General features: G+C 46.8%; 2 protein-coding genes across 2 annotated transcripts in view; one reads left to right on the plus strand and one right to left on the minus strand.

The window, feature by feature from the left end:
• The window catches only part of LOC136641548 (zinc finger protein 91-like), a 543,065-nt gene that overhangs the window by 282,117 nt on the left and 233,253 nt on the right, over positions 1 to 27,695 (minus strand). The gene's annotated exons all lie outside the window — the stretch shown is intronic.
• On the plus strand, positions 165 to 27,390 carry LOC136641550 (E3 ubiquitin-protein ligase TRIM7-like). Its single transcript, XM_066617433.1, has 8 exons — positions 165 to 620; positions 7,514 to 7,672; positions 10,312 to 10,407; positions 17,928 to 18,158; positions 18,336 to 18,358; positions 20,732 to 20,847; positions 22,304 to 22,330; positions 26,162 to 27,390. The coding sequence occupies exons 1-8, from the start codon at positions 195 to 197 to the stop codon at positions 26,704 to 26,706; spliced, it is 1,623 nt and encodes a 540-aa protein (XP_066473530.1). The 5' UTR covers positions 165 to 194; the 3' UTR covers positions 26,707 to 27,390.

Here is a 27,695-nt window from a genome sequence, read left to right on the forward strand (position 1 = left end):
GCTCCAGCCCCCTTGTGGGAAATCTCCTGCTGATTTGCTGAGTCATGCTCCGGATTCCTGATGAGCGCAGCCCCGCCCCTCCGCAGAGGCAGCTCCAGGAAAGGAAACGCCTAGTCAGGCTCTGAGACCAGAAACGAAACTGAGTGCCTTGTGCTGGTTGCAAGGAAGGGAGGAAGGCAGAGGCAGAGGCAGCCATGGCAGCCCCTGGAAGTCTGGTCAAGCAGTTCTGCGAGGAGGCCACCTGTCCTGTCTGCCTGGAGTACTTCACCGATCCAGTGATCACTGAGTGTGGGCACAACTTCTGCAGAGCCTGCCTGACCCAGTCCTGCGGGGAGCCAGGCAGAAGCTCCTGCTGCTGCCCTGAGTGCAGAGAACCTGTTCAGCAAAACAACCTCAGGCCCAACAGGAAACTGGCAAACATTGCAGAAATCAGCAAGAAATCCGGTCTCCAGGTGGCAAAGGGGACAGAAGGTGCAGGAGGAGCCTGCGAGAGGCACCAGGAGCCCCTGAACCTCTTCTGCAAGGATGATAAAGCCCCCATCTGTGTGGTGTGTCAAAAATCCAAAGAGCACAGGGACCATCAAGTGATTCCTCTGGAGAAGGCACCTGTAGAGTACAAGGTAGGAAAGCACCATTTTTCCAAGTGATTTTACAACCAGGAGCAAAGCTTTTGCAATTAATTCTGTGCCTTGCAGGTGGGGGGGGGGGCCTTTGTTGTTAAATTTTGGTTGTAGGCGAATGCTTTTTTCAGCAGAACTCTTCCTATTTTTTTTTTTGTATAAAAGAAGAAAAGTACATTTAAGAACACTATACCAATACAAACAAAACAATTGCAATCTAAAGTTGAGATGTACTGTAATCTCTTATCCGAAATGTTTAGAACCAAAACTGTTGTGTTTTTTTAAATTTTGCAATATTTGCATATACATAATGAAATGTCTTGGATGGGGTCCAAGTCTAAACACGCCATTCATTTATATTTCGTACACACCTTTTGTATACTAAACGTCAGCCTGCCATGTAGGGCTGTTTAACCTGCATTTGTTTTCAAGACATTATAGTGAGCAACTAAGGGCACAATCCTGACTGGCAGATGGACTGGTGAAAGTCCCTTGTGTCAGCCCATCACTGTTGTGAAAGTGTCGTAAAGCACTTTTTTGCCAACATGGGAGCAAAGAGGCTGGCCCAAACCCCGTTGGGTCAGTTGCAAACCTTCAGTCTCGAAAGACTATGGTATCGCGCTCAGGATGGTGGTTCTGGCACAGCGTCTAGTGTGGCTGAAAAGGCCGATTCGGGAGTGACAATCCCTTCCACACTGGAGCAAGTGCAGTCTGTCCCTGCTCTGTCTCCCTGGCTAGGGGCCTTCCTTCTTTGCCTCTTTACCTCAGTCTGTTGGCCAAGTGCAGTCCGGAGATCAGTGCAGATCAGTCCGGAGAACCCGTTGGGTCAGTGCAACAGTAAGCCCATGCCGACCAAGCTAGGCCAGTGTGGGGTCTGGGGGTGTGTGGGGAGGAGGAGTTTTGGGCCGGGGTGAGGGTAGGTCATGGGCAGGCTCGTTGATGGGTGAGGGGGCCAGGGTCAGGATCCGGCACTTATGCCGGATCTTATCCTGGTTCCTGGGCAGCCAGGGACAGCTATTGGGGCTGCTGTGTCATTACCTGACGTAAGGTGAAGCAATTCCCCCTGTCCCGGGCTGAACCCCTTTTGGCCCCAATATTGTGTTGGATATGGGGTGGTCCAGCACACATTAGGATTGGGATGCCCAATGTATCTATTAAAAAGGGAATGTTAACAATGTTAATTTTGCATGCAAATAAGGATCAAATTCATATTTCTGTGCCATCATATTCCACACACATCTAACAGTAGATAGTGCTAATGGAACCTCCATTCACTTAATTAGGGTCATGTAGACTCTAATATGGTCTGTTTCTATAGAGGAGCTGCTGCAGAGGTTTCTAAAGTGATCCAAAATGGAGTCTCTATTTGTGAGTTATCCTATTGGTTCCCAAACTGTGAAGCATGGCTCCAAAGGGAGCTGTGGGTACTCACAGGGGCATTGCAGAATGTCCCTGGTGACCTCTTCCTAAGCCCATGTATCTTCGATTGCATGAGATCTTGCAAGAATAGCTCGAGATCTTGCATGATCTGAAACGGTGGCACCTGGGAAGAGGACACTATTGAAAAAGGGAGCCATGACACCAGTAAGTTTGAGACACACTTTGTTATCCCAACAGTTACTGCAAGTAACTAAATATATAAACTAAAAACAGAAAGTCCACCCCCCTTATACAGGTGTGCCCCCATATCTGCAAGTTTTCTGTTCCGGAACCCCCTACAGATAGCTGAATCCACAGATATGGGGGGATGCCTCCACCCTCTGGAGGTGAGGGGAGGGCAGTTCCCCTCGCCTCCAGAGGGTGCATGCTTGGGGGGACGGGACGTGAATCCAATCTGCGGCTAACTGAAACAGTGGATACAGGATCTACGGCTACTGAGGCCCCCTTGTATTGTATTGGCAACCTTCAGTCTCGAAAGACTATGGTATCGCGCTCTGAAAGGTGGTTCTGGAACAGCATCTAGTGTGGCTGAAAAGGCCAATCCTGGAGTGACAATCCCTTCCACACCGGGAGCAAGTGCAGGCTGTCCCTGGTCTGTCTCCCTGGCTATGGGCCTTCCTTCTTTGCCTCTTTGCCTCAGACTGCTGGCAAAGTGTCTCTTCAAACTGGGAAAGGCCATGCTGCACAGCCTGCCTCCAAGCGGACCGCTCAGAGGCCAGGGTTTCCCACTTGTTGAGGTCCATCCCTAAGGCCTTCAGATCCCTCTTGCAGATGTCCTTGTATCGCAGCTGTGGTCTACCTGTAGGGCGCTTTCCTTGCACGAGCTCTCCATAGAGGAGATCCTTTGGGATCCGGCCATCATCCATTCTCACGACATGACCGAGCCAACGCAGGTGTCTCTGTTTCAGCAGTGCATACATGCTAGGGATTCCAGCACGTTCCAGGACTGTGTTGTTAGGAACTTTTCCTGCCAGGTGATGCTGAGAATGCGCCGGAGGCAGCACATGTGGAAAGCATTCAGTTTCCTCTCCTGTTGTGAGCGGAGAGTCCATGACTCGCTGCAGTACAGAAGTGTACTCAGGACGCAAGCTCTGTAGACCTGGATCTTGGTATGTTCCGTCAGCTTCTTGTTGGATCAGACTCACTTTGTGAGTCTGGAAAACGTGGTAGCTGCTTTACTGATGCGCTTGTTTAGCTCAGTATCGAGAGAAAGAGTGTCGGAGATCGTTGAGCCAAGGTACACAAAGTCATGGACAACCTCCAGTTCATGCGCAGAGAACTGAGGCCCCCTATAGTAATTGCATCTGCTTAAAACTAGATGGTGAAGATTTCTATAAAAATTTCCTGAACAGGGTATAAAACCTTATTAATATATATTTGGTTATATGTAAGACTCGTCAGCCCGGGAAGGCAGCTCATCTGAGTGAAGGAAAACTCTGATCCCAAACCTCCACTGCCTTGTGGCTACATCCAGTTATGGAAAAGGCTTCAGGAGTCAACCTCGAGGCAAAATCCGGAGCCGGAGTCCCTGAGGCAGTTCATAAGAACATAAGAACAGCCCCACTGGATCAGGCCATAGGCCCATCTAGTCCAGCTTCCTGTATCTCACAGCGGCCCACCAAATGCCCCAGGTAGCACACCAGATAACAAGAGACCTCATCCTGGTGCCCTCCCCTGCATCTGGCATTCTGACATAACCCATTTCTAAAATCAGGAGGTTGTGCATACACATCATGGCTTGTACCCCATAATGGATTTTTCCTCCAGAAACTTGTCCAATCCCCTTTTAAAGGCGTCTAGGCTAGATGACAGCACCACATCCTGCAGCAAGGAGTTCCACAGACCGACCACACGCTGAGTAAAGAAATATTTTCTTTTGTCTGTCCTAACCCGCCCAACACTCAATTTTAGTGGATGTCCCCTGGTTCTGGTATTATGTGAGAGTGTAAAGAGCATCTCCCTATCCACTCTGTCCATTCCCTGCATAATTTTGTATGTCTCAATCATGTCCCCCCCTCATGTCCCCCTTTTCTAGGCTGAAGAGGCCCAAACGCCGTAGCCTTTCCTCATAAGGAAGGTGCCCCAGCCCCGTAATCATCTTAGTCGCTCTCTTTTGCACCTTTTCCATTTCCACTATGTCTTTTTTGAGATGCGGCGACCAGAACTGGACACAATACTCCAGGTGTGGCCTTACCATCGATTTGTACAACGGCATTATAATACTAGCCGTTTTGTTCTCAATACCCTTCCTAATGATCCCAAGCATAGAATTGGCCTTCTTCACTGCCGCCGCACATTGGGTCGACACTTCCATCGACCTGTCCACCACCACCCCAAGATCTCTCTCCTGATCTGTCACAGACAGTTCAGAACCCATCAGCCTATATCTAAAGTTTTGATTTTTTGCCCCAATGTGCATGACTTTACACTTACTGACATTGAAGCGCATCTGCCATTTTGCTGCCCATTCTGCCAGTCTGGAGAGATCCTTCTGGAGCTCCTCACAATCACTTCTGGTCTTTACCACTCGGAAAAGTTTGGTGTCGTCTGCAAACTTAGCCACTTCACTGCTCAACCCTGTCTCCAGGTCATTTATGAAGAGGTTGAAAAGCACCGGTCCCAGGACAGATCCTTGGGGCACACCGCTTTTCACCTCTCTCCATTGTGAAAACTGCCCATTGACACCCACTCTCTGCTTCCTGGCCTCCAACCAGTTCTCAATCCACGAGAGGACCTGCCCTCTAATTCCCTGACTGTGGAGTTTTTTCAGTAGCCTTTGGTGAGGGACCGTGTCAAACTCCTTCTGAAAGTCCAGATATATAATGTCCACGGGTTCTCCCGCATCCACATGCCTGTTGACCTTTTCAAAGAATTCTATAATGTTCGTGAGGCAAGACATACCCTTACAGAAGCCATGCTGACTCTCCCTCAGCAAGGCCTGTTCATCTATGTGTTTTGAGATCCTATCTTTGATAAGATATTCCACCATCTTACCCGGTATGGATGTTAGGCTGACCGGCCTACAGTTTCCCGGGTCCCCCCTCTTTCCCTTTTTAAAGATAGGCGTGACATTTGCTATCCTCCAATCTTCTGGCACCATGGCCGTTTTGAGGGACAAGTTGCATACCTTAGTCAAGAGATCTGCAACTTCATTCTTCAATTCCTTAATAACTCTTGGGTGGATGCCATCAGGGCCCAGTGACTTATTGATCTTTAATTTATCAATTTGGTCTGAAACATCTTCTCTTTTAACCTCTATCTGACTTAACTCCTCGGTTAGGAGGGGCCGTTCGGGCAGCGGTATCTGCCCGAGGTCTTCTGCCGTGAAGACAGATGCAAAGAACTCATTCAATTTCTCTGCCATCTCTAAGTCTCCTTTTATCTCCCCTTTCCCTCCCTCACCATCCAGAGGGCCAAGCGCTTCTCTGGCGGGTTTCCTGCTTCGAACATATTTGAAGAAGCTTTTATTATTCCCCTTACTGTTGCTGGCCATGCGTTCCTCATAGTCTCGCTTGGCCTCCAGTATCACCTTCTTACATTTCTTTTGCCACAGTTTATGTTCCTTTTTATTCTCCTCATTAGGGCAAGACTTCCATTTACGGAAGGAAGCTTCCTTGCCCTTCACAGCCTCTCTAACTTGGCTGGTTAGCCATGCGGGCACCCTCCTGCATTTAGTGGAACCCTTCTTTCTTTGCGGTATACACTTCTGCTGGGCCTCTATTACTGTTGTTTTAAGCAGCCTCCATGCACTCTGGAGAGATTGGACTCGTTTTACCCTCCCTTTCAACCTCCTTCTAACCAGCCTCCTCATTTGAGGGAAGTTCGCCCGTCGGAAGTCAAGGGTTTTTGTTAGAGATTTGCCTGGTATTCTTCCCCCAACGTGCACGTCAAAACGGATCGCAGCATGATCACTGTTCCCCAATGGCTCAGTAACGTTTACATCTCTAACCAGGTCCTGCGTACCGCACAATATTAAATCCAGAGTTACCTGTCCTCTGGTGGGCTCCGTGACTAGCTGATCTAAGCCACAGTCATTTAGCCCGTCAAGAAATCCGGTTTCCTTATCGTGACCAGAACACAAATTGACCCAGTCAATATGAGAATAATTGAAGTCCCCCATGATTACAACCCTGTCCCTCCTTGTCACCTCCCTGATCTGTTTCCTCATTTCAAGGTCCCCATCAGATTTCTGGTCTGGAGGACGATAGCACGCCCCCAGTATTACATCGCTGCACAAGCCTGGTAATTTAACCCACAGAGATTCTACGGTGGAGTCGGACCCACCTTCAATCTCTACTTTGCTGGATTCTATCCCTTCCTTAACATAAAGGGCCACCCCACTTCCAACACGCCCCTGCCTGTCCCTCCTGTAGAGTTTATAGCCCGGGATTGCGGTATCCCACTGATTCTCCGCATTCCACCAGGTTTCCGTTATGCTCACTATGTCAATGTTTTCCCTTGTTCAGTTCATGGCTGAACACAGTCACGTTCTGGCAACTCCTGCGACGCCGCTGGAACCAACCGTATTGGCCTCTGCCTTTCCATTGGACAATTTCAGTGACGTGGAGAGGGGGGATTTGCTGCATGGGTAACAGCCTATCCTCCTTACCTACTTTACCCAGGCTTCGCGCACTGGAGAGGACACTCTGTTCCAGAACCACCATTCAGAGCGTGACACCATAGTCTTCCGAGACTGAAGGATGCCAACAAGATATGTAAGAAAGTTGCATGTAAGACATAGATTATACCAGGTATGACATTCATTTTAAGTACATTAACTTTAACCCAAAGGGACAGTTTTAAGGGGGCTCATCTTCCCAGGTCCAAAGATCTATATGTATCGAGGTGTTATTGGTTTTATTTTGTCACAGATTTTGTGATTTGAAAAAAATGGAAAAGGCAGAAAGTGGTGTTCTGTGTTTTTTTAAGAATAAAACGTGTTCTTTTTTATTAATCTTAAATGCTTTAAAAGTATACTAGTTAGGTGGTATAGTGTCAGCAGATGCAGCCACGGTTTTATTTCTAACTTGAAAAATAAACTATTTTAATTTCTGGAAAATATCTAAACACCCAAATACAATGTTTGGTGCTTAAGATATCCAAATGAAAACACAAAAATGGGGTGTTTGTGTTTTCATATTTTCAACAGAAACAATTGTATCCATGTATAAAATTCAACCCAATCATCTGTTATCTCTAGGAATTAATATTCCTAGGTATTCGATAACATCAGGGCACCATCTAAACTGCCAAGCGTTGAATACATTCTGTAAAATACTGTTTTCCAGAGGGAACACTTCAGATTTAGACCAATTCATCAAATATCCAGATAAATCACCAAAAAATAGTCATTGCTTTCATTAATTCTGGTATACGAGTAGATATTTGGGCTTCAGAACAGAGAAATATCTGCATACAAGATAAATTTTAAAATCACTCATGTTACATTTAAGACCACGGATGGCTCAGGAGAAGTGTGTGAGACACACCAGAAGCCCCTGAAACTTTTCTGCCGGGATGATGAAGCCCCCTTCTGTGTCGAGTGTGACCAGTCCCAACAGCACCGAAATCACCACATGATTCCTGTGGAAGAGGCTGCTGAAGAGTACCAGGTAGAAAAGCCCCATTGTTTCAAGTGATCTTGCAGTCAGGAGTGAAACTTTCCCTTTTGCAGTTGTTTGCCTTATGGATTGTGGTAAACCTTATGGATTGTGACACCCTTGCTGTCAAATTTTGGGTGTCAGCCAATGAGCTACTTGTCTCAGCAGGACTTTGCTAGGCTGTTCTGCCTGAAATGTGGAAGTTTTCCTTTTCTTGTTCTGAATTCTTAAAATCTTGTTCTTGCTGCTGATTGATTTACTTTGAATGTGCTTATTGCTTTTCAATGTGTGAATTTAATCTAATGAGGAGGAAGGGCATGCATACATTCTTACATATACATCACATAAACAGAGTCCTTAATTACATACACGAGTCTATGTTACTCCAACTGAGAACATAAGTAGAGCCCCTCTGGATCAGGCCAAGGCCCATCTAGTCCAGCTTCCTATACCATACATAGCGCAATCTAACTTGTGCTGGAATGGGGAGGTTGGCAGGCCTGCTCTTTATCCAGCAAAAGTTTGAGGCTAAAAGTGGCTCCTCTTATTCTGCTTCCCCTCTCCGCGGGGAGAGCCACTGCAGCCCCAATGGGTCTACTCGGATCTGCGCCACCTAAAGAGGTGGTGCTGATCTGAGCAGCCCGGAGCTGCCCTGGGCTGCCTTGGAATGGGGTCAGGATTCCACATAACTGCCGGATCCTGGCCCCTCTCATGTATTGTGAGAGGTGTCCATATCTGCAGCTTTGATCCAAGTGGTGAGACATTCCAGAGGCACAGCGTTACCTGGGTTTAGGCTTCCTGTCGTGGAGAGACCACTGGTGACATCTTTGTAACTTTTGTTCATTGATTTATAAATGCACAAGTCTTAGAATTGAATGGAGTACAGTAACATTTTGGCAAATGATAGCAGCTACTTGTGCTTTCTGAGCAGGTCTGACTGCCCTCTTAGCTTCCTTGGCAGTTTCTCTCGGATCAAATCCCATCTCAGCCTCCGTCTTCCTCCCAGAATTTCCAGCACTTGCTGTCTTTGTTTTTCTCACTAACCTTACAAGAGGGGACACACACACCTCAGCCCATAAGAACATAAGAACAGCCCCACTGGATCAGGCCATAGGCCCATCTAGTCCAGCTTCCTGTACCTCACAGTGGCCCACCAAATGCCCCAGGGAGCACACCAGATAACAAGCGACCTCATCCTGGTGCCCTCCCTTGCATCTGACATAGCCCATTTCTAAAATCAGGAGGTTGCACATACACATCATGTTCTCAGATAGCTATAGGGGGCCATAAGAAGAGCCCTGCTGGATCAAGCCAAGAGCCCATCTAGTCCAGCTTCCTGTATCTCACAGTAGCCCACCAAATACCCCAGGGAGCACACAAGACAACAGACAGAACCTACATCCTAGTGCCCTCCCCTGCATCTGGCAATTAGAGGCAGCCTGCCTCTAAAACCAAGAGCTTGCACACACCTACTATGACTTGTAACCCGTGATGAACTTTTCCTCCAGAAATTTGTCCAATCCCCTCTTAAAAACATCCAGGCAAGATGCCTTTGTTACTTCCTGTGGCAAAGAGTTCTACAGACTAATCACATGCTGGGTAAAGAACTATTTTCTTGTCTGTCCTCCCAACACTCAATTTTAGTGAATGTCCCCTGGTTCTGGTGTTATGTGAGAGGGAAAAGAGCGTCTCGCTGTCCACTCTGTTCATCCCCTGCATAATTTTGTATGTCTCAATCATGTCTTCCCTCAGGCGTCTCTTTTCTAGATGGAAAAGCCCCAAACGCTGTAACCTTTCCTCGTAAGGAAGGTGCTTCCTTCATAAGGAAGGGCCTCCATTCAGGACCATCAGGGGCATGTTCAGAACCATTAAGTAGGCTCCTGGCTTTTTAGCTTATCAAGAACCAGGGCCCCTTCCTGTGCCTCAGTTCCAGCCCGCTGGATTCTTGGCTTTCCAGAGCTGTCCAGCTGGAATTCTGTCATGTAAGACCAGCTGATATAATTCCCATTTTATAAGTCCCCAAACTCATTACATAATCCTTTGTAAACAGGAGACCCCAATATTATGTCACAATTCAGGGTGACCAAGAAGCCAAACACAGGATAGGGCTCTGCAGGTCAGAGTTGGCTTGATGCTTAATGGTTGGAATTTGGGATGGGGGAGGAACAGGTTAGCTGCCACCATAATGGTGCCCCACAGTGAATTTTTTCATTGTGCTGTGACAGGCTGCCATTCATTCCTATGGGGAACAATAGGGTACTGCCTTCAGTGGGGAGGAGAGAAAGAAAACCAGAAAGGTGTTGGGAAGTTTCAGGGGACAAGATCATGAGGTATTTGTCCAATTAGAACGAATTCTCTATTTCTTGGTGTATGTTATCACATGCAGAGATTGTGCAGCATTGAAGAGGTACATGGTCCATGTCAGTTACAAAACATTATTCTCGTAAGGCAACAGATGCAGAGGTTTGGTCAAAGCTGATGCCTTCTACACTGTTGTTGATTTCAGACTAAAAGATTCCCTTTAGGGAACATGTTACGGTTTGAAGAACACTCCTTTAGTCCAGTCTTTCTGAAATGGCACATTTCTCTAAATGCTTGTTCTGCAGTTTGATTTGTCAGATAAGCTTCATTTCCTAAACCCTATTGTGCAGGAAAAAATCCAGGCCATGCTGCAATCTCTGGAGAAAAAGAGAGAGAAGATGGTGAAGCAGAAAGTGGTTGAAGAGCAGAGAAACCAAGAATGCCTGGTAGGTATTTGTGGTTATGGCTCACATGTCAGGGTAGAGAGCAGACTAAGCAGCTTCTCCTGCCTTTACCACAAGGTCAGAGACTTGATGTGTGTTGCTCTTTTATGTCTTTAGACTGGATCAGGGGTGAGCAAACATTTTGGCAGGAGGGCCACATCATCTCTCTGACATTGTGTTGGGGGCTGGGGGAAAAAGAATTAATTTACATTCCAAATTTGAATACATTTACATAAATGAATATATTAGAAACAGAACTTTCATGAATGAATGAATGAATTTTACTGAGCTTATTTATAATACACATGAGAACTATAATATAAGAACATAAGAACATAAGAACAGCCCCACTGGATCAGGCCATAGGCCCATCTAGTCCAGCTTCCTGTATCTCACAGCGGCCCACCAAATGCCCCAGGTAGCACACCAGATAACAAGAGACCTCATCCTGGTGCCCTCCCTTGCATCTGGCATTCTGACATAACCCATTTCTAAAATCAGGAGGTTGCGCATACACATCATGGCTTGTACCCCATAATGGATTTTTCCTCCAGAAGCTTCTCCAATCCCCTTTAAAAGGCGTCCAGGCTAGATGCCAGCACCACATCCTGTGGCAAGGAGTTCCACAGACCGACCACACGCTGAGTAAAGAAATATTTTCTTTTGTCTGTCCTAACCCGCCCAACACTCAATTTTAGTGGATGTCCCCTGGTTCTGGTATTATGTGAGAATGTAAAGAGCATCTCCCTATCCACTCTGTCCATTCCCTGCATAATTTTGTATGTCTCAATCATGTCCCCCCTCAAGCGTCTCTTTTCTAGGCTGAAGAGGCCCAAACGCCGTAGCCTTTCCTCATAAGGAAGGTGCCCCAGCCCCGTAATCATCTTAGTCGCTCTCTTTTGCACCTTTTCCATTTCCACTATGTCTTTTTTGAGATGCGGCGACCAGAACTGGACACAATACTCCAGGTGTGGCCTTACCATCGATTTGTACAACGGCATTATAATACTAGCCGTTTTGTTCTCAATACCCTTCCTAATGATCCCAAGCATAGAATTGGCCTTCTTCACTGCCGCCGCACATTGGGTCGACACTTTCATCGACCTGTCCACCACCACCCCAAGATCTCTCTCCTGATCTGTCACAGACAGCTCAGAACCCATCAGCCTATATCTAAAGTTTTGATTTTTTGCCCCAATGTGCATGACTTTACACTTACTGACATTGAAGCGCATGCCATTTTGCTGCCCATTCTGCCAGTCTGGAGAGATCCTTCTGGAGCTCCTCACAATCACTTCTGGTCTTTACCACTTGGAAAAGTTTGGTGTCGTCTGCAAACTTAGCCACTTCACTGCTCAACCCTGTCTCCAGGTCATTTATGAAGAGGTTGAAAAGCACCGGTCCCAGGACAGATCCTTGGGGCACACCGCTTTTCACCTCTCTCCATTGTGAAAACTGCCCATTGACACCCACTCTCTGCTTCCTGGCCTCCAACCAGTTCTCAATCCATGAGAGGACCTGTCCTCTAATTCCCTGACTGTGGAGTTTTTTCAGTAGCCTTTGGTGAGGGACCATGTCAAACGCCTTCTGAAAGTCCAGATATATAATGTCCACGGGTTCTCCCGCATCCACATGCCTGTTGACCTTTTCAAAGAATTCTATAAGGTTCGTGAGGCAAGACTTACCCTTACAGAAGCCATGCTGATTCTCCCTCAGCAAGGCCTGTTCGTCTATGTGTTTTGAGATCCTATCTTTGATGAGGCATTCCACCATCTTACCCGGTATGGATGTTAGGCTGACCGGCCTATAGTTTCCCGGGTCCCCCCTCTTTCCCTTTTTAAAAATAGGCATGACATTTGCTATCCTCCAATCTTCTGGCACCGTGGCCGTTTTGAGGGACAAGTTGCATACCTTAGTCAAGAGATCTGCAACTTCATTCTTCAATTCCTTAATAACTCTTGGGTGGATGCCATCAGGGCCCGGTGACTTATTGATCTTTAATTTATCAATGAGGTCTGAAACATCTTCTCTTTTAACCTCTATCTGACTTAACTCCTCGGTCAGGAGGGGCCGTTCTGGCAGCGGTATCTGCCCGAGTTCCTCTGCCGTGAAGACAGATGCAAAGATTACAGATTACATTTCTTTTGCCACAGTTTATGTTCCTTTTTATTCTCCTCATTAGCGCAAGACTTCCATTTACGGAAGGAAGCTTCCTTGCCCTTCACAGCCTCTCTAACTTGGCTGGTTAGCCATGCGGGCACCCTCCTGGATTTAGTGGAACCCTTCTTTCTTTGCGGTATACACCTCTGCTGGGCCTCTATTACTGTTGTTTTAAGCAGCCTCCATGCACTCTGGAGAGATTGGACTCTTTTTACCGTCCCTTTCAACCTCCTTCTAACCAGCCTCCTCATTTGAGGGAAGTCCGCCCGTCGGAAGTCAAGGGTTTTTGTTAGAGATTTGCCTGGTATTCTTCCCCCATCGTGCATGTCAAAACGGATCACAGCATGATCACTGTTCCCCAATGGCTCAGTAACATTTACATCTCTAACCAGGTCCTGCGTACCGCACAAAATTAAATCCAGAGTCACCTGTCCTCTGGTGGGCTCCGTGACTAGCTGCTCTAAGCCACAGTCATTTAGCCCGTCAAGAAATCCGGTTTCCTTATCGTGACCAGAACACAAATTGACCCAGTCAATATGAGAATAATTGAAGTCCCCCATGATTACAACCCTGTCCCTCCTTGTCACCTCCCTGATCTGTTTCCTCATTTCAAGGTCCCCATCCGATTTCTGGTCTGGAGGACGATAGCACGCCCCCAGTATTACATCGCTGCACAAGCCTGGTAATTTAACCCACAGAGATTCTACAGTGGAGTCGGACCAACCTTCAATCTCTACTTTGCTGGATTCTATCCCTTCCTTAATATAAACGGCCACCCCACCTCCAACACGCCCCTGCCTGTCCCTCCTGTAGAGTTTATAGCCCGGGATTGCGGTATCCCACTGATTCTCCGCATTCCACCAGGTTTCCGTTATGCCCACTATGTCAATATTTTCCCTTGTCACCAGACATTCCAGTTCTCCCACCTTTGCTCGTAGACTTCGGGCATTCGCATAAAAGCATTTGTACACAGAATGCCCCAGGATGCGCTGCTTATTCGCTCCTTTGTCCCCGCATCCTCTCATTGTGCCAAACCATCTATCACATCCCATCACACTACCTTTCCCAATTTCTTCTCCTACTCTGCCTTTGTCTTGTTGTTCTCTAACCTCCCCATCCTCATCCCATAGGGATGAGGAGTCCCGAACCGGATGCCCCTCGGCTCCTGTCGGCCTTCCCCCAGGGATCAGTTTAAAAGCTGCTCTGCCACCTTTTTAATGTTATGCGCCAGCAGTCTGGTTCCATTCTGGTTCAAGTGGAGCCCGTCCCTCTTGTACAGGCCCCGCTTGTCCCAAAAAGTACCCCAGTGTCTAACGAATCTAAACCCCTCCTCCCTACACCACCGTCTCATCCACACATTGAGACCCCTGATCTCCGCCTGCCTAGCTGGCCCTGCACGTGGAACAGGTAGCACTTCAGAGAACGCTACCTTTGAGGTCCTGGCTTTCAGCTTCCTGCCTAAAAGCCTAAATTTGGCCTCCAGGACCTCCCAGCTACACTTGCCCACGTCGTTGGTGCCGACATGCACCACAGCCGCTACCTCTCCCCCAGCACTGTCTACTAGCCTGTCTAGACAAGAAGTGATGTCCGCAACCTTCGCACCAGGCAGGCAAGTCACCATGCGGTCCTCACATCCGTCGCAAACCCCCCTCTCTATGTTTCTAATAATCGAATCCCCCACTACAAGAAGCCCCCGACCCCCCCTCCCGCCGTGGAGTATCCCAAGTGCGTTCGGATACGGGCCCATCCCCTGGAGAAGGGGTCCCCCCTAGGGGATTGTTTCCCTCCTCTCCAGGATGACGTCCTCCAGTCCCGAGACTTCCCACCCGGGCAGCCGAGGAGCTGCACGCCTGAGGTTGGGACGAAGCCTGATCATCCCTGGAAGTCTCCCCACGGTCCTCCTCTGCCTGCCTGCGCTTCTCCAGGTCGGCCACCAAGGCTTCAAGGGAGCGGACGCGTTCCCTGAGACTCTGGAGCTCCTTGCACCAAGGACACACCCATGACTTATGCCCCAGAGGCATATAATCATACATGTGGCACTCTATGCAGAACACTGGATAGCCCCCACCCTGCTGCTGGCTGTCTGACTGCATAGCTTTTTGTTGTTGTTGTTTTATTTAGGGGTCCTTTTATAAACCCTACACTGGATAGCAGCCCTCTTCTCAAGCTAAGAGGAAGGGCAGTGTATGGGGCCCTGGCCTCCTCGCCCTGCTGCTGAACTCTCGTGCCTTACCTGGCACTTAGTTCCCGAGGCACTTGGTTCCCAGAGGCCACACGCGTCTGGAGAGAGCCTCACGTGATGGGAGGCCTAGCTTTATACTCCTGGCTGGCCCCTCCTCCCTCCTTCCTTCCTGATTGAAAGGGGGCTGGCCTTCCCAGGTGAGTTTACAAAAGCTCAGGAAGGCAAAGGGCTGCTGATGGGTGTAACCTACTCTGCAGGCTCCTGAATGGACTGCTTGGATTAGCCTAATGGGGCTCTTAATGGGTTGGGAATTTACCCTTACTAGTTTCTTTCCCTCCTAGTTCTGTTCTCTTAGGCTGGACTGTTTTTGTAACCTCAAGCTAGTTTTTATTTGGGTTTGTTTAATTATTTATTGCTCAATAGATCCTGTGTCCCAATTTACTGAACTGTTTAGGTTATGTTCTAACTTAGATTACGTTTAACCTGGGTTAAGTATAGGTTTAATTTAAACAAGTAGAAAAACTTGCTTTCCACTTTATCCTCCTCCTCCCTCCCTTCGATTAGGTGCTACCTTAGGTGCAGCTAACTTTCAACTGTGATTTAAATGCCTGACCCTTGGGCTCTTACTCACGAGTAGGACTCTGCTCTTACTCACGAGTAGGACTCTGCTCCTGCTCAGAGTAGACCTATGTACCCCCCTTAGGTGCTAACTTTCAATTTTGCTTTAAGGTTGATTTAAAGTTAAAGTTAAGGTTAGAAGACAGGGAGTTAGAAAGACAAAGAGTTAGAAAGAGTACACTTACCCTCTCGTCGTCTTCCTCCTCTCCTTCTCCAAAACTCAGAGGTCTCCTTGCCTTCTCCTCGCCCAGATGCTAAACTCTCGTGCCTTACCTGGCACTTAGTTCCCGAGGCACTTGGTTGCCAGAGGCCACACGCGTCTGGAGAGGCATGTAGGCATGTAGAATTGCATGAGAAATTTGAACGGTTTGCCACACACCTCTTGCACACTGAAAACCTACAGACCAAGCCAGGAAAACATGGAGACATAAGTTGTTCAGAGGCGGGTGTGTGTGTGTGTGTGTGTTAAAATAATGCCCAGGGAAAAGTAGAAAACACATGGAGACGATAAAAGGCCTTGCTCTAACTCTGCCCGCAACTCGCATCTGGTGGTCACGACTGGCAGTTGTGGGCCAGTGTGGGCTCCAACAGTCTCTGATGGGTCAGAGGCTCACTGGAGACTGAGGACTCTCTGCAGGCCAGATTAGGGGAACCTGAGGGCCACAAATGGCCCTTGGGCTGGGGTTTGCCCACCCCTGGTCTGGATCATACATGAGTGATGCATCAGAATTGGAGAACCATGTTCTGGAGTAAGTGTTAGACCAGGGGTGTCCAAAGTTTTTGGCAGGAGGGCCACATAATCTTTCTGACACTGTGTCAGGGGCCGAGGGAAAAAAAATTAATTTACATTTAAAATTTGAATAAATTTACATAAATGAATATATTAAAGATGAACTTATATGAATGAATGAAGGTCTTGCAGTAGCTCAAGGCCTATAAAAGGCCTTGCACAAAGCAAGGCTGGCCTTTCCTTTGCTGCTACTACTGCATCAGAGACGTGAAACAGCAAGCAGTGGAGGAAGCCCTCATCGCACAGCTCATGCAAGAGGTTGAGCAGTTGCATCGGGCTAGGGCGGGCTCCAACAAATCTCCGGAGGGCCAGAGGTTCATTGGAGACTGGGGGCTTCCTGAGGGCTGCGTTGAGAAGCCTCGAGGGCCACAAGTGGCCCCAGGGCCGGGGTTTGGGCACCCCTGCGTTAGACCATCTGTGAAGGCCAGATGGAAGAGAATGGCAGCAGGATGCAGGTATCTTGTTGTCTTGAGTGCTCTCTGAGGCATCTGGTGGACTACTGTGACATAAAAGAAGCTGGATTAGATGGGCCCTTGACATGATTCAGCAGATCTTATGTTACCAGCTGCTGCCACAGACTCACAATTTGCCAAGCACCTCACTTTGTTGTTTCGGATGGTATGTGAGGTGTAACTGGAATAATAGTCAGTGACAGTCAGCAGGTATCTGTTCCCATGTGATGTGAGAGTCTTCATTGGTCCATACCAGTGAAGTCCAATGCTGTGAAGTCCATAAAAATGAAGTCATTGATCCAATGCTGGAGTATTATCAGTCCATGTAGAATCAATCATCTGACATGGTATAAGGCAGGTTCCTGTGTTCATCCAGTCTAGCCACTTGTGTGTCTAAAAGTGCCTTTTCCAGCCCTGTTTTTAGCTTGTAGGTTACATGGATATGAGGGAAAACCTGTTAGCTCAGTGCTCTGTGAAAGCCATAGACACAGCTAACAAATTGGTTCAGGGACAGGTGCAGGCTGCTGAGTCAGCTGAATCAACCAGCACCTGTGACCACCACACCCTGGGTGTAACTGAGCCTACACTGATTGGCTATTCAGACTACTTAAGGGTTAGTCTGCTGAACCTCCAGTGCAGTAGTAGGAGTGTAGTAGGAGACAACTGTTGAACTGCTGCCCGAGACTTTGGAGGCTGGATTTATGTATGTATATGTTGTTACTGACCGTTGACTGAACTTTGACTGCGTATTGTGGAAAGCTGATTTGGATTTGTTAATACTGGACTGACTGCTCATCGTATATGACTTGGACTGTTTACTGACTACTCTACTTGTGAAAACCCTTGCTCTATAATACAACTGCTGCATTTAAAGGACTCTGCTGTGTATGCTGTTTTGTGCACTCTGCTCACACCTGGGGAAAGCCAAGGTTCCATCTCTTATAAACTTAACAAAACATACCAGCAAATGTCTCCTATTACTGGGAATGCTGATTGGTGGAGTACTTGGGATGGACAAAAGGAAGAACTTCACACAGCACACAATCTGTGGAACACACTAGCACATGCTGATGGCCACTAGATTAGATGGCTTTAAGGGAACTAGATAAATTCATGAAGGACAATCCTGTCAGTGATTTCTGGTTGTGATGGGTAGAGACTGCCTGCAGACTCAGAGGAGTGTACCTCTGCATATTTCTTTGTCTCTTGTTTGGGGGCTTCCCAATGGCATCTGCCCAGCTACTGTGAGAAACAGGGTGCTGGTCTAGATGGGCATTCGGCCTGATCAATTTCTCTTTCCTTGCCTCTATATCTTCATTAGAAACAGTTGAAAGAGGAGTTGCAGGAGGTTGCATCTTTCTTCAAGGAAATCCACAGGTTCCTTGAAGAAAAAGAGCGCTTCTGGCTGAAGGCACTGTCTGATCTGGAGAAGGAGATGAAGAAGAGTCAGGAGAAAAACATAACCAGACTCTCCAAGGAGATCTTGCAATTCAGTGAGCTGATCAAGAATGTGGAGTGGAAGTGCCAGCAGCCACCGAGTACATTTCTGCAGGTGAGGTTTCAGACAAATGGTTCCCCAGATCCTTGCAAATCAAGGGGGAGGATCATGGGAAGAAATTTGGTTATCCAAAAGCAGTAAAGGGAGGTGAATCCACATGAGAGAACACAAGATGCAGCGCCCTGTCTATTCTGTTTGTGTATCTTCAAGTCATTTTTCTCATTCTTTCAGGATATCGGAGAGACCTTGAAAAGGTATGTGGCTTTTTTCAATCCCCCTTCTATCACCTGTTCTGAAAGAACTTTGGCCCCATATTTAACAAACAGTTCTGGAAAACAGGGTCACAGACTTTGTTGGGTACAATCAAAGATTGGAAATTGTGTCATTCTGGGGACGCTGGGAAGGATCCCAAACATAGTTTCCTTGCAGTTTGAAAATCCCCTGGCCTGATTTATATATCACTTGCATAATCCTTCTTTGGATGTTTGCTTTCTAAGGAGATCACATGCATGAGGAGCTCAAGGTATCAGGCCTGCTAATCAGCGCCATCCAGCGACTTTGCCTAACCATGCACTCCCTCTACCTATAGTACCTGTCCACAGTGGGGATAAAGCTGAATGTGGAGAGGGGTAGTGGAAGCCAGTGTGTTATCTGGCATTCAGAAATAGGCTACCTCTAAAACTTGGAGGTTGCATGTAGTCGTCATGGCTTGTAACCTATGATGGATTTTTCTTCTGTAAATCTGTCCAATTCCCTTTGTATCTTGGCCAGACACCATAATTGCATCCTGTGGCAAGGAGTTCCACAAATTAATGACATGCTGTGTAAAGAAATTTTTTGGTCTGTTGTAACTCCTGCCACTCAGGTTTAACGAATGTCCTGTGGTTCTAGTGTTGCACGAGATGGAAAAGAACATTCCTCTATCCTTCATAAGCATACTTTTATATGACTCAGTCATGTCCCCCTTCAGGTGCCTTTTTTCTAGACCAGGGGTGCTCACACGTTTTTGGTTCGAGAGCTACTTTGAAACCCAGCAAGGCCTGGAGATCTACCAGAGTTTTTTTTTACAATGTTTGCGCCATCGTAACATATAACATTTATGTGTACAATGTATGCTGGTGTACCTTGAGCCCCACTGAGTATAACAGGACTTACTCCTGAGTAGACATGCCTAGGATTAGGCTGTGAGGCTGCAATACTAGCCACACTTACCTGGGAGTAAGCCCCATTGAGTACAATGGGCCTTACTCCCGGCGTTTCCTCCCAGAGGCACCTGAAGGGGGGGGGGTCGGCACTCCGCAATCTACTCATTTTGCCTCGCGATCTACCGGTAGATCGCGATCCACCTATTGAACACCCCTGTTCTAGACTGAAGAGCCTCAAATGCTTTAACCTTTCCTCATAAGGGAGGTGTCCCAGCTCACTAGTCATGTTGGTTGCTCTCTTCTACACCTTTTGTAGTTCCACCATGTTCTTTTTGAGATGTGGCAACTAGAACTGAATGCAATACTCTAGGTGTGGCCTTAACATTGTTTTGTACAATGGCATAATATTAGCTATGTTATTCTCCATCCCTCTTTTAATGATCCGTAGCATGGAATTAACCTTCTTCCCAGCTGCTGCACACTCAGTCGACAGTTTGATTGAGCTGTCTACCACCACCCGAAGATCTCTCTCCTGATCTGTCACAGATACCTCAGAACTCATTAGTGCAGCGGTTCCCAAATTTTTTAGCACCAGGACCCACTTTTAAAAATGATGCACAGTCAGGGCTCATCTCGCTTTATGAGACTTAAGAAAAAAGTTTCACGTTACCAGCAATTCAACCTTCTGTTTTTATCCTTATTACTATGGTGGGTTGGGGGGTGGAGTGGTTGTTGATCTCCATGTTGATCAGATGGGGACTTTTCTGGAGGGCTTGCATTCCAGTTCACCTGGCGTTTGATAACAGCCGAGACACAGTCCCCTACTCACTAGGAAATGCACATGTATGACTCAGTTTTGCTTTCCATTGGGCTCAATACATTTTCCTTGTCAGCTTGAAGGGGGGGGGGCGTCCTTCTCAAAAGTTTTTGGGGCCTACGTTCATTGGATTGGGACCATTCTGGTGGCATTGTGTTCCCCTCAGCATGTCCTTTGAAGTGCCCGGAGGCATGTCTACCTACTCACAAATAAACATGCAAATACTGCTCCATTTCTGTTTCTGTAGAGCTCAATACATTTTCCTTGTTAGTTCTGCAACCCATTAAAAATAGAGTTGTGAACCACAGTTTGAGGACCACTACTTCTGCCTTATGTGAGTTTTTGATTCCTTGCCTCAGTGTGCATCGTTTTACACTTGTATCCATTGAAGAGCACCTGCCATTTTGCTGCCCATACCCCCAGTTTGGAGAAATCCTTTTGAAGCTCTTCAAAATCCCTCCTTATCTTCATCACTTGGAAGAGCTTAGTGTCATCCACAAACATGACTACTTTGCTGTCTATCTCCAACTCCAGGTTGCTTATGAATAAGATCCATGAGTACATCTACTCTCAACTTAGTTCTCAAACTGCTGTTTCAGGCTACATACAGGTGGTAGAGAGTGTTTTTATCCATTCCCTAAACTAGGCCATGCATCTCCTTCCAGGTGTCTGGAAAGACAAACAAGGCATCAGCTGGAGCTTTCTTCGGGGCTGGAGTGGAGATTCAAAAAGGACTTTCTGAAAACATCAGTTCTTAAAGAAGTCATGGAAGAGTTTGAAGGTATTGGAACACTGCTGGGGAATGGGAATGGATCTAGACTTGGATGGTGCTATGGATAACATAATCCACATCTGAATGGGGTTTAGGATTGAATCTGAATGGGTTCCCTTTGGGGAGAAGGGCGGGATACAAATAAAGTTTATTATTATTATTGATCTAGAAGCACTTACAGCACAATCCTCTTTTGCGCTGGAACAGGCAGGCCAGGAGGCTGCGCTGTATCCAGCGCAAGTTTGGGACCAGAATCAACTCAACCAGAGGCAAGGGGAAACTCTTCCCCTTGCCCCTGGGTAAACCACCACAGCCCCAATGGGTCTCCTTGGACCTATGCCACCTCAGAAGGTGATGCAGGTTCAAGGAGAATGAAGCGGTTGGGAGCTGCTCTGTGCTGCTTGGGGACAGGGTTGGAATCCGGCATAACTACTGGTTCCTAACCCCACCTCCTGCCCACCCGCCTCCTGGAATGCCCTCTGCCTGTCCCAGAACGCCTCCCTTCTATCCCTTCCCCAGATCCCTGTATCAGCTGAGCTTGGCCGACACAGCCTTATCTGTTTGTGTCAGCACGGAGGCTGGATGTAGCCTCTGTGGGCTGGTGTGTCTCCTACATCAGCCCAGCCGACACACAAGGAAGTGCAAATGTGCTTTGTGGCATGTTTGTGACCCTTCTAGGCTGGCGCAAGCCTAACTCCGAGTTAGGATTGCGCCCTTCGTTTCTTATGGGTCCTCAGGAATGCCCCAATTCTGGATTGCAGGCAAGACAAGTCAGAGCCTTAAAGGGTGACATTCTCTGAAATGATTCTGAAGGTGCCTGAGAAGTCAGTCTCTCAACCATGTTTCCCCACTTTCTGTCCCTTTCCATCAAGGCTACTGTCCAGCCCATCGCCAAAAGAAAAAACGTTTGTCACACTCAGCCTGCTTGGTAGACTGACTTAGAGTCTCTCTATGAATAAATGCCCCAGTTTGATGCAAAAGCAAGCATGGAACAAAATTCAGTATTTGTGAGGACCTACATCCTCATTCCCTATGAAGACAACAATATGAAAGACTTTACCTCCATCATACCTTTTCATTGAACCCAAAGTGCTCCCTACCTACAGCATTTGTATGATCATGAATGCTGGCACCTAATGGGAGGATCTCCCCCAATGCTCCATTTCTCTATGCACACTAATACAATGCCATACAATACCATCTCAGGAGTGTGGTGGGTGGGTGTGTAATGTAAGTTCTGAACAGAGCTACAAAGATCTGCAAAAGGGGGTGAGAAGTCTGGCTTCTTCCACAAGGCTGATGTGAAGATACCCAGGTTTGGGTATTGTCTGTGAGAATTTGAAGTCTGGAAGGAGGCTTGGGGAGTTGCTCTCTAGAAGCTGATGTGGACCTTGCTATGGAGTGACATTTTCTTTGGGTTTGGTGATCTGACTTTTAATTTGTCAAACTTTCTTCTGCACAATAGGGTCACTGAAGGGAGGACTAAGCCAAGGTAAGTACCTGCAGAACACTAACACTGAAGTGGATGGGAAAATAGAGAACTGCGAGGGAGTCTTTGGCCCATCTGATCAGCAAACTAAGGGACTGGGGAACCTTACCCCCCTCCCCCATGGCAAAAGAATAGTATTCCCAAGAAACAAACACAGAACAAAAGTTAGTATCTGGGAAGAACTATGTTTTCATTCCATGTTCAGATAATATTTAAGCTTTTATCTCCATGATAGTTTCTTACGTAATCATCCACCCCCAGTCTGTGTTCCTCAAGATTCTTTTGCGGCTGCCCTTGCACCAACCCACACCTAAGGTGCCTACCTTGCCATATACAGTATAACTTTCAATGCTGGGCAAGGATCTTTCCCTGATACCACCCACTCTTTCTCACCTTCTTTGTACTGCAGTGGCTTCAATAAACAATCCAATCCTATCCCCCATCAGCAGTGCTGTTGCAGCCACGCTATCTTCAGTGGTGGTGTTGGGAAATAAGCCCTGCTGGATCAGGCCAAAGGCCCATCTAGTCTAGCTTCCTGTATCTCACAGTGGCCCACCAGATGCCTCAGGGATAACACAAGACGACAAGATAAGTATCTTGTTGGCACTCCCTTGCATCTGGCACGCAGAGATAACCTCCAGTTTTTGGAAGCAGGCTGTGTACACTCATCATGGCTTGTAACCTGTGATGGACTTTTTATCCATAAATCTGTCCAATTCCATTTGAGAGGCATCTGTGGCAAGGGGTTCCACAGATTAATTCCTTGCTGGGTAAAGAGATATTTTCTTTTGTGTTTTCAGACTCTCTCTCTATACAATTTATACAATTTTAGTGAATGTAGTGAAGATTTTAGTGAATCTTAAATGCTTGCACGTTATGGGAGGATCTCTGGGACTTTTCAGTCTAGAAAAGAGGGGGAACATGATTGAGGGTGCAATCCTAACCCCTTATGTCAGTGCTTTCTGTCACTGGCATAGTGGTGCCAATGGAACATGTGCTGCATCCTGCAGTTGGGTGTCACTCACAGAGGCCTCCTCAAAATTAGGGAATGTTTGTTCCCTTACCTCAGTGCTGCATTGCCCTTATGTTAGTGCTGGAAAGCACTGACAAAAGGGGTTAGGATTGTGCCCTAAGACATACAAAATTATGCAGGGAATGGTCAGAGTGGATAGAAATGCTCTTTTCCCTTTCACATAACACCAGAACTAGGGGACATCCACTAAAGTTGAGTGTTGGGAGAGTTAGGACAAACAGAAGAAAATATTTCTTTACCCAGCATGTAATTAGCTTGTGGAACTCTTTCACAGGAAGTAGTAATGGCATCTTGCCTAGATGCCTTTAAGAGGGGATTGGACAAATTTCTGGAGGAAAAGTTCATCACGGGTTACAAGTCATGGTCGGTATGTGCAAGGTAGAGGTAGGCTGCCTCTGATTGCCAGATGCAGGGGAGGGCACCAGGATGCAGGTTGTGTCTGTTGTCTTGTGTGCTCCCTGAAGCATTTGGTGGGCCACTGTGAGATACAGGAAGCTGAACTAGATGGGCCTTTGGTCTGATCCAGCGGGGCTCTTCTTATGTAGTGGATGTCCCATGGTTCTGGTGTTGTTGTGCAAGAGGAAAAAAAGTCTCTCCACCCATCATATGCATCGTTTTATACACCTCAATCATGTCCCTCTTCAGGCGCTTTCTTTCTAGACTGAAGAATGCCAAATGTTGTAGCCTTTCCTCATAAGGGAGATACCCCAGTCCACTAATCATTTTGGTTGCTCTCTTCTGCACCTTTTGCAGTTCCACCGTAACCTTTTTGAGATGTGGCGACCAGAACTGTATGCAGTACTCCAGATGTGGCCTTACCATTGAGTTGTACAATTGGCATAATAATATTAGTTGTTGTGTTCTTAATGTCGTTACTGATCACAGAATTGGTCTTCACAGCCACCACTGGGTCAACACTTTTTTTCTTTTCTTTTATTAAAAGCAAATAAAGTAAAGATATTGCAAGTTGTGTGGCAAGGGCGGAGATCTCAAACTGCACTTCTTTGTTCTCCTACAAAATCGTACAAAATATTAGCTATCAGATGTTAAACAGTCTACTACTTATTAAAAAGTACATTTTCAACTCAAAAAGGAAAATGAGAAAAACATTAAAAATCTCCTATCCTACTCATCAAATCCATAGGTTATCTGATCCATTTTCTCAATGCGCAAGAAGTCCATGAATGGTTTCCAGTTGTCCATAACTGTTTTTACTGATTTATCTTTAAGAAGAATTGTAAGTTTTATCAATTTCTGCCAAATCCAATACCTTTAGCCACCATTCTTCCAATAAAGGAATCTCTGGAACTTTCCAGTATTTGGCATTCAACATTCTTGCAGCAGTTGTCATATATAAAAACATAGTTTCATAGTCTTTCTGAATCAAGTCATCCAGTATTTTCAACAAAAAAAGCTGGATTCATTTGTAAATTTACCTGGGTCAACACTTTCATCAAGCTGTCCACCAGCTCCCCAACATCTCTCTCCTGTCACAGACAGCTGAGAACCCATTAGCAGTGGCATCACTAGTGTTCATATCACCCAATGAAGGAGGTCAGTGCGTCACCCCCATGATGGACCTCCTCCCATGTGATGGGCATGGCAACACCCCAGGCAGTAGGCGTGGCAATGCATCACAGTCCTGCCTCTGCTGGTTTTTTGGCTGTAACCTTTTATAGAATTGAGATATTTCAACATGGTTTGTTTTGTTGTATTCTGCATGAACTTACAAATGCCCACATACCCCTAGCAACTCATTGGTCATTAGTGCAGTGCTTCCCAAACTTACCTGCCTTGCGATGCCCTTGGAAGGAAGTGGTGATGATGCAAAATGCATCCTGCAGTGATGTTACTGCCACTTAGTTTGGAGTTTGGAGGATATTGTAAGCTTCAAAATATCAGTAAGATGTTCAGGACAGGTGGGAAGTCATAAGAACAGCCCTGCTGGATTAGGCCATAGGCCTATCTAGTCCAGCTTCTTGTATCTCATAGTGACCCACCAAATGGCCCAGGAAGCCCACAAGACAATAAAAGACATCCCTTGCATCTGGAGTCTTTTCTTAGTGCATGGGTTGCCTGCCATGCTGAGCCTCCTACTTCTGTTTGGAGACCCCCCTGTTGGGCAGCAGAAATCTCCAAGTCCCGTTTTATTGCCCTTTTCCCTCTCTCACTGTCCAGCGACCTGTTTCTGCTTCTAACATAAAGCTTTACTTATTGCCTTTAAGGTTGCTGTCCTCATGCTCCTCAAAGTCTTTCTTAGCCTGCTTGAAGTAATATATATATATATATATATATATATATATATATATATATATATATATATATATATATTTTCTGTGGGTGCACTCCTTGACAGCCTATGAGTCTTCTTGAGAGCTAAAAGCTGGCATACATCTGAGGACTGAGTGGCCTGAAAAATGGGGAATAGGATCTGGCAAAGATCTAGTATTCCCCATTTGCTGTGAAGACCCACACTTTCCAGCCTACTCACCACCCCCTGCCCTCCTCCAATCTGTCCAGAAACTCCCTCTGCCCCCCTCCTCCCCACCTATGAAATGCCCTGCCATGGTTTGCAACCTGCAGCTGTCGAGTTCCAGTGGAGATGCTGCTTTCCAGTGGCAGCTTGAGCTGGTCTGGCAGCACCGTGAGCTCTGCATGCCATTACTGGATCTATTATGACAGTGGGATGAACAATTCAGTGATGGGACTGGGCCAGAAGTGTAATCTAACAAGAAGAGCCCTGCAGCTGAGGCTGATCCTTTCCCTGAAACCACCTGCTGTTTCTCTCCTCTGTCCTGCAGAGAGTGTGACTCTGGATCCGAACACAGCACATCGCCATCTGGATGTGTCTGCGGATGAGAAGAGTGTGACATGGAGAGGCTCCTGTCCGAAACTGCCTGACAACCCTGAGCGATTTAGTTCCACGTCCTGTGTGCTGGGCCATGAGAGATTCACTTCAGGAAAACACTGCTGGGAAGTGCTGGTGGAGTCACCGCTGTGGGCAAGGAATGCGGAACATTGGGCTGTGGGGGTCGCAAGAGATACTGTCCAGAGGAAGGAAAGGATTTGCCTTAGTCCTGATAAGGGGATCTGGGCTGTGGGCAAGGACTCATCTGATCCTCATGCTGTTTGGGCTTATACTCCCCCTGTGAATACCCTTCTGACCTCAGGAAGCCGTGATCTCAGGAAGATCCGGGTGTTCCTTGACTATGAAGACGGACGTGTGGAATTTGTCGATGCTGACACAGGCAACTGGGTATTTTCTTTCCCCCCAGCCTCATTCTCTGGGGAGGAGATCAGACCCTTTTTCCGGGTTTCAGCAGCAGCAGCTAGACTGAAATGCTGAGTCTTAAGGAGGTTCAAAAATCGTGTTGTTTTTTTTGCCATCCTGAAAGGATGATATCTCTCTCTCTCTCTCTCTCAAAGATGGGCAGACAAAGGACTGCAGACTCTTGTATTCAGACACAATTGTTATCTTGAGATTGCCATTCCTCATATCTTGCATCTTCCATTCTTGGCCCAAAGATAGCTGTTCCTTTCAGGTGAGCCCAGCATGTACGCCTTGGGCTCTCCCTGACTATCTTCAGAGAGGCAGCCTCGGTAAGCATCTACTTTTCAAGGTCAGGCATTGGGAAACGGGCCTGTGTGTAAGATGGGAGATGGTAGAAAAACCTATCTCTACGTGCTTTGTTCTTCATTGATAAATCCAACTCTCCCTCTGGCTATGTTCTTGCTGCTGTCTTATCCTGTTTTCACTTTTTCCTCAATATAGCCACTGTCCAGTGTCCTGGTAGCCAACTCATGTCTTGCATCATCATTCAAACTAATTCATTACTTCCCTTGTTGTTACCTCTCTGCAAGGTCATAATATGTTTCCACTCACCATTGTGTATCTCTGACTGGTCCTGCCCCTCAAACCCAAAATATGTTAAAATCATGTATTCTGTATGTGTCAGGGTCTGACTAGCTTCTCACGGGGGAACGCTGTCCAAGAGTGGTCTTAATAAACAGATCCATTTTCTTTCTTCAATGTCTTGTTATTTAATTTCTCCTACAAACCCCTCCATGTAAGATAACTTGGTGCAGCAGCTTAAACCTTTTGAAGTAGGTGTGCCTCATAGAGAAACACAACAAACGGACTGAGGAGGAAGATAAAAAGCTGCAAAGCCAGCAAGGCAGGAATCGCCACCTCCATCTGCTGTGCTTTTTAAAGCCAAATTGGGTAAGCTGTTCTTTTAATCAAACCTGAGTCCCCTCAGGGATCTCATCGAAGGTGGAAAGGTGCATAGAAAAGCCAATATAAATAAATGAACGATAACATTATAATTAGCTACT

The sequence above is a fragment of the Tiliqua scincoides genome, chromosome 2, assembly GCF_035046505.1.
Source record: "Tiliqua scincoides isolate rTilSci1 chromosome 2, rTilSci1.hap2, whole genome shotgun sequence".
Taxonomy (NCBI): Eukaryota; Metazoa; Chordata; class Lepidosauria; order Squamata; family Scincidae; genus Tiliqua; species Tiliqua scincoides.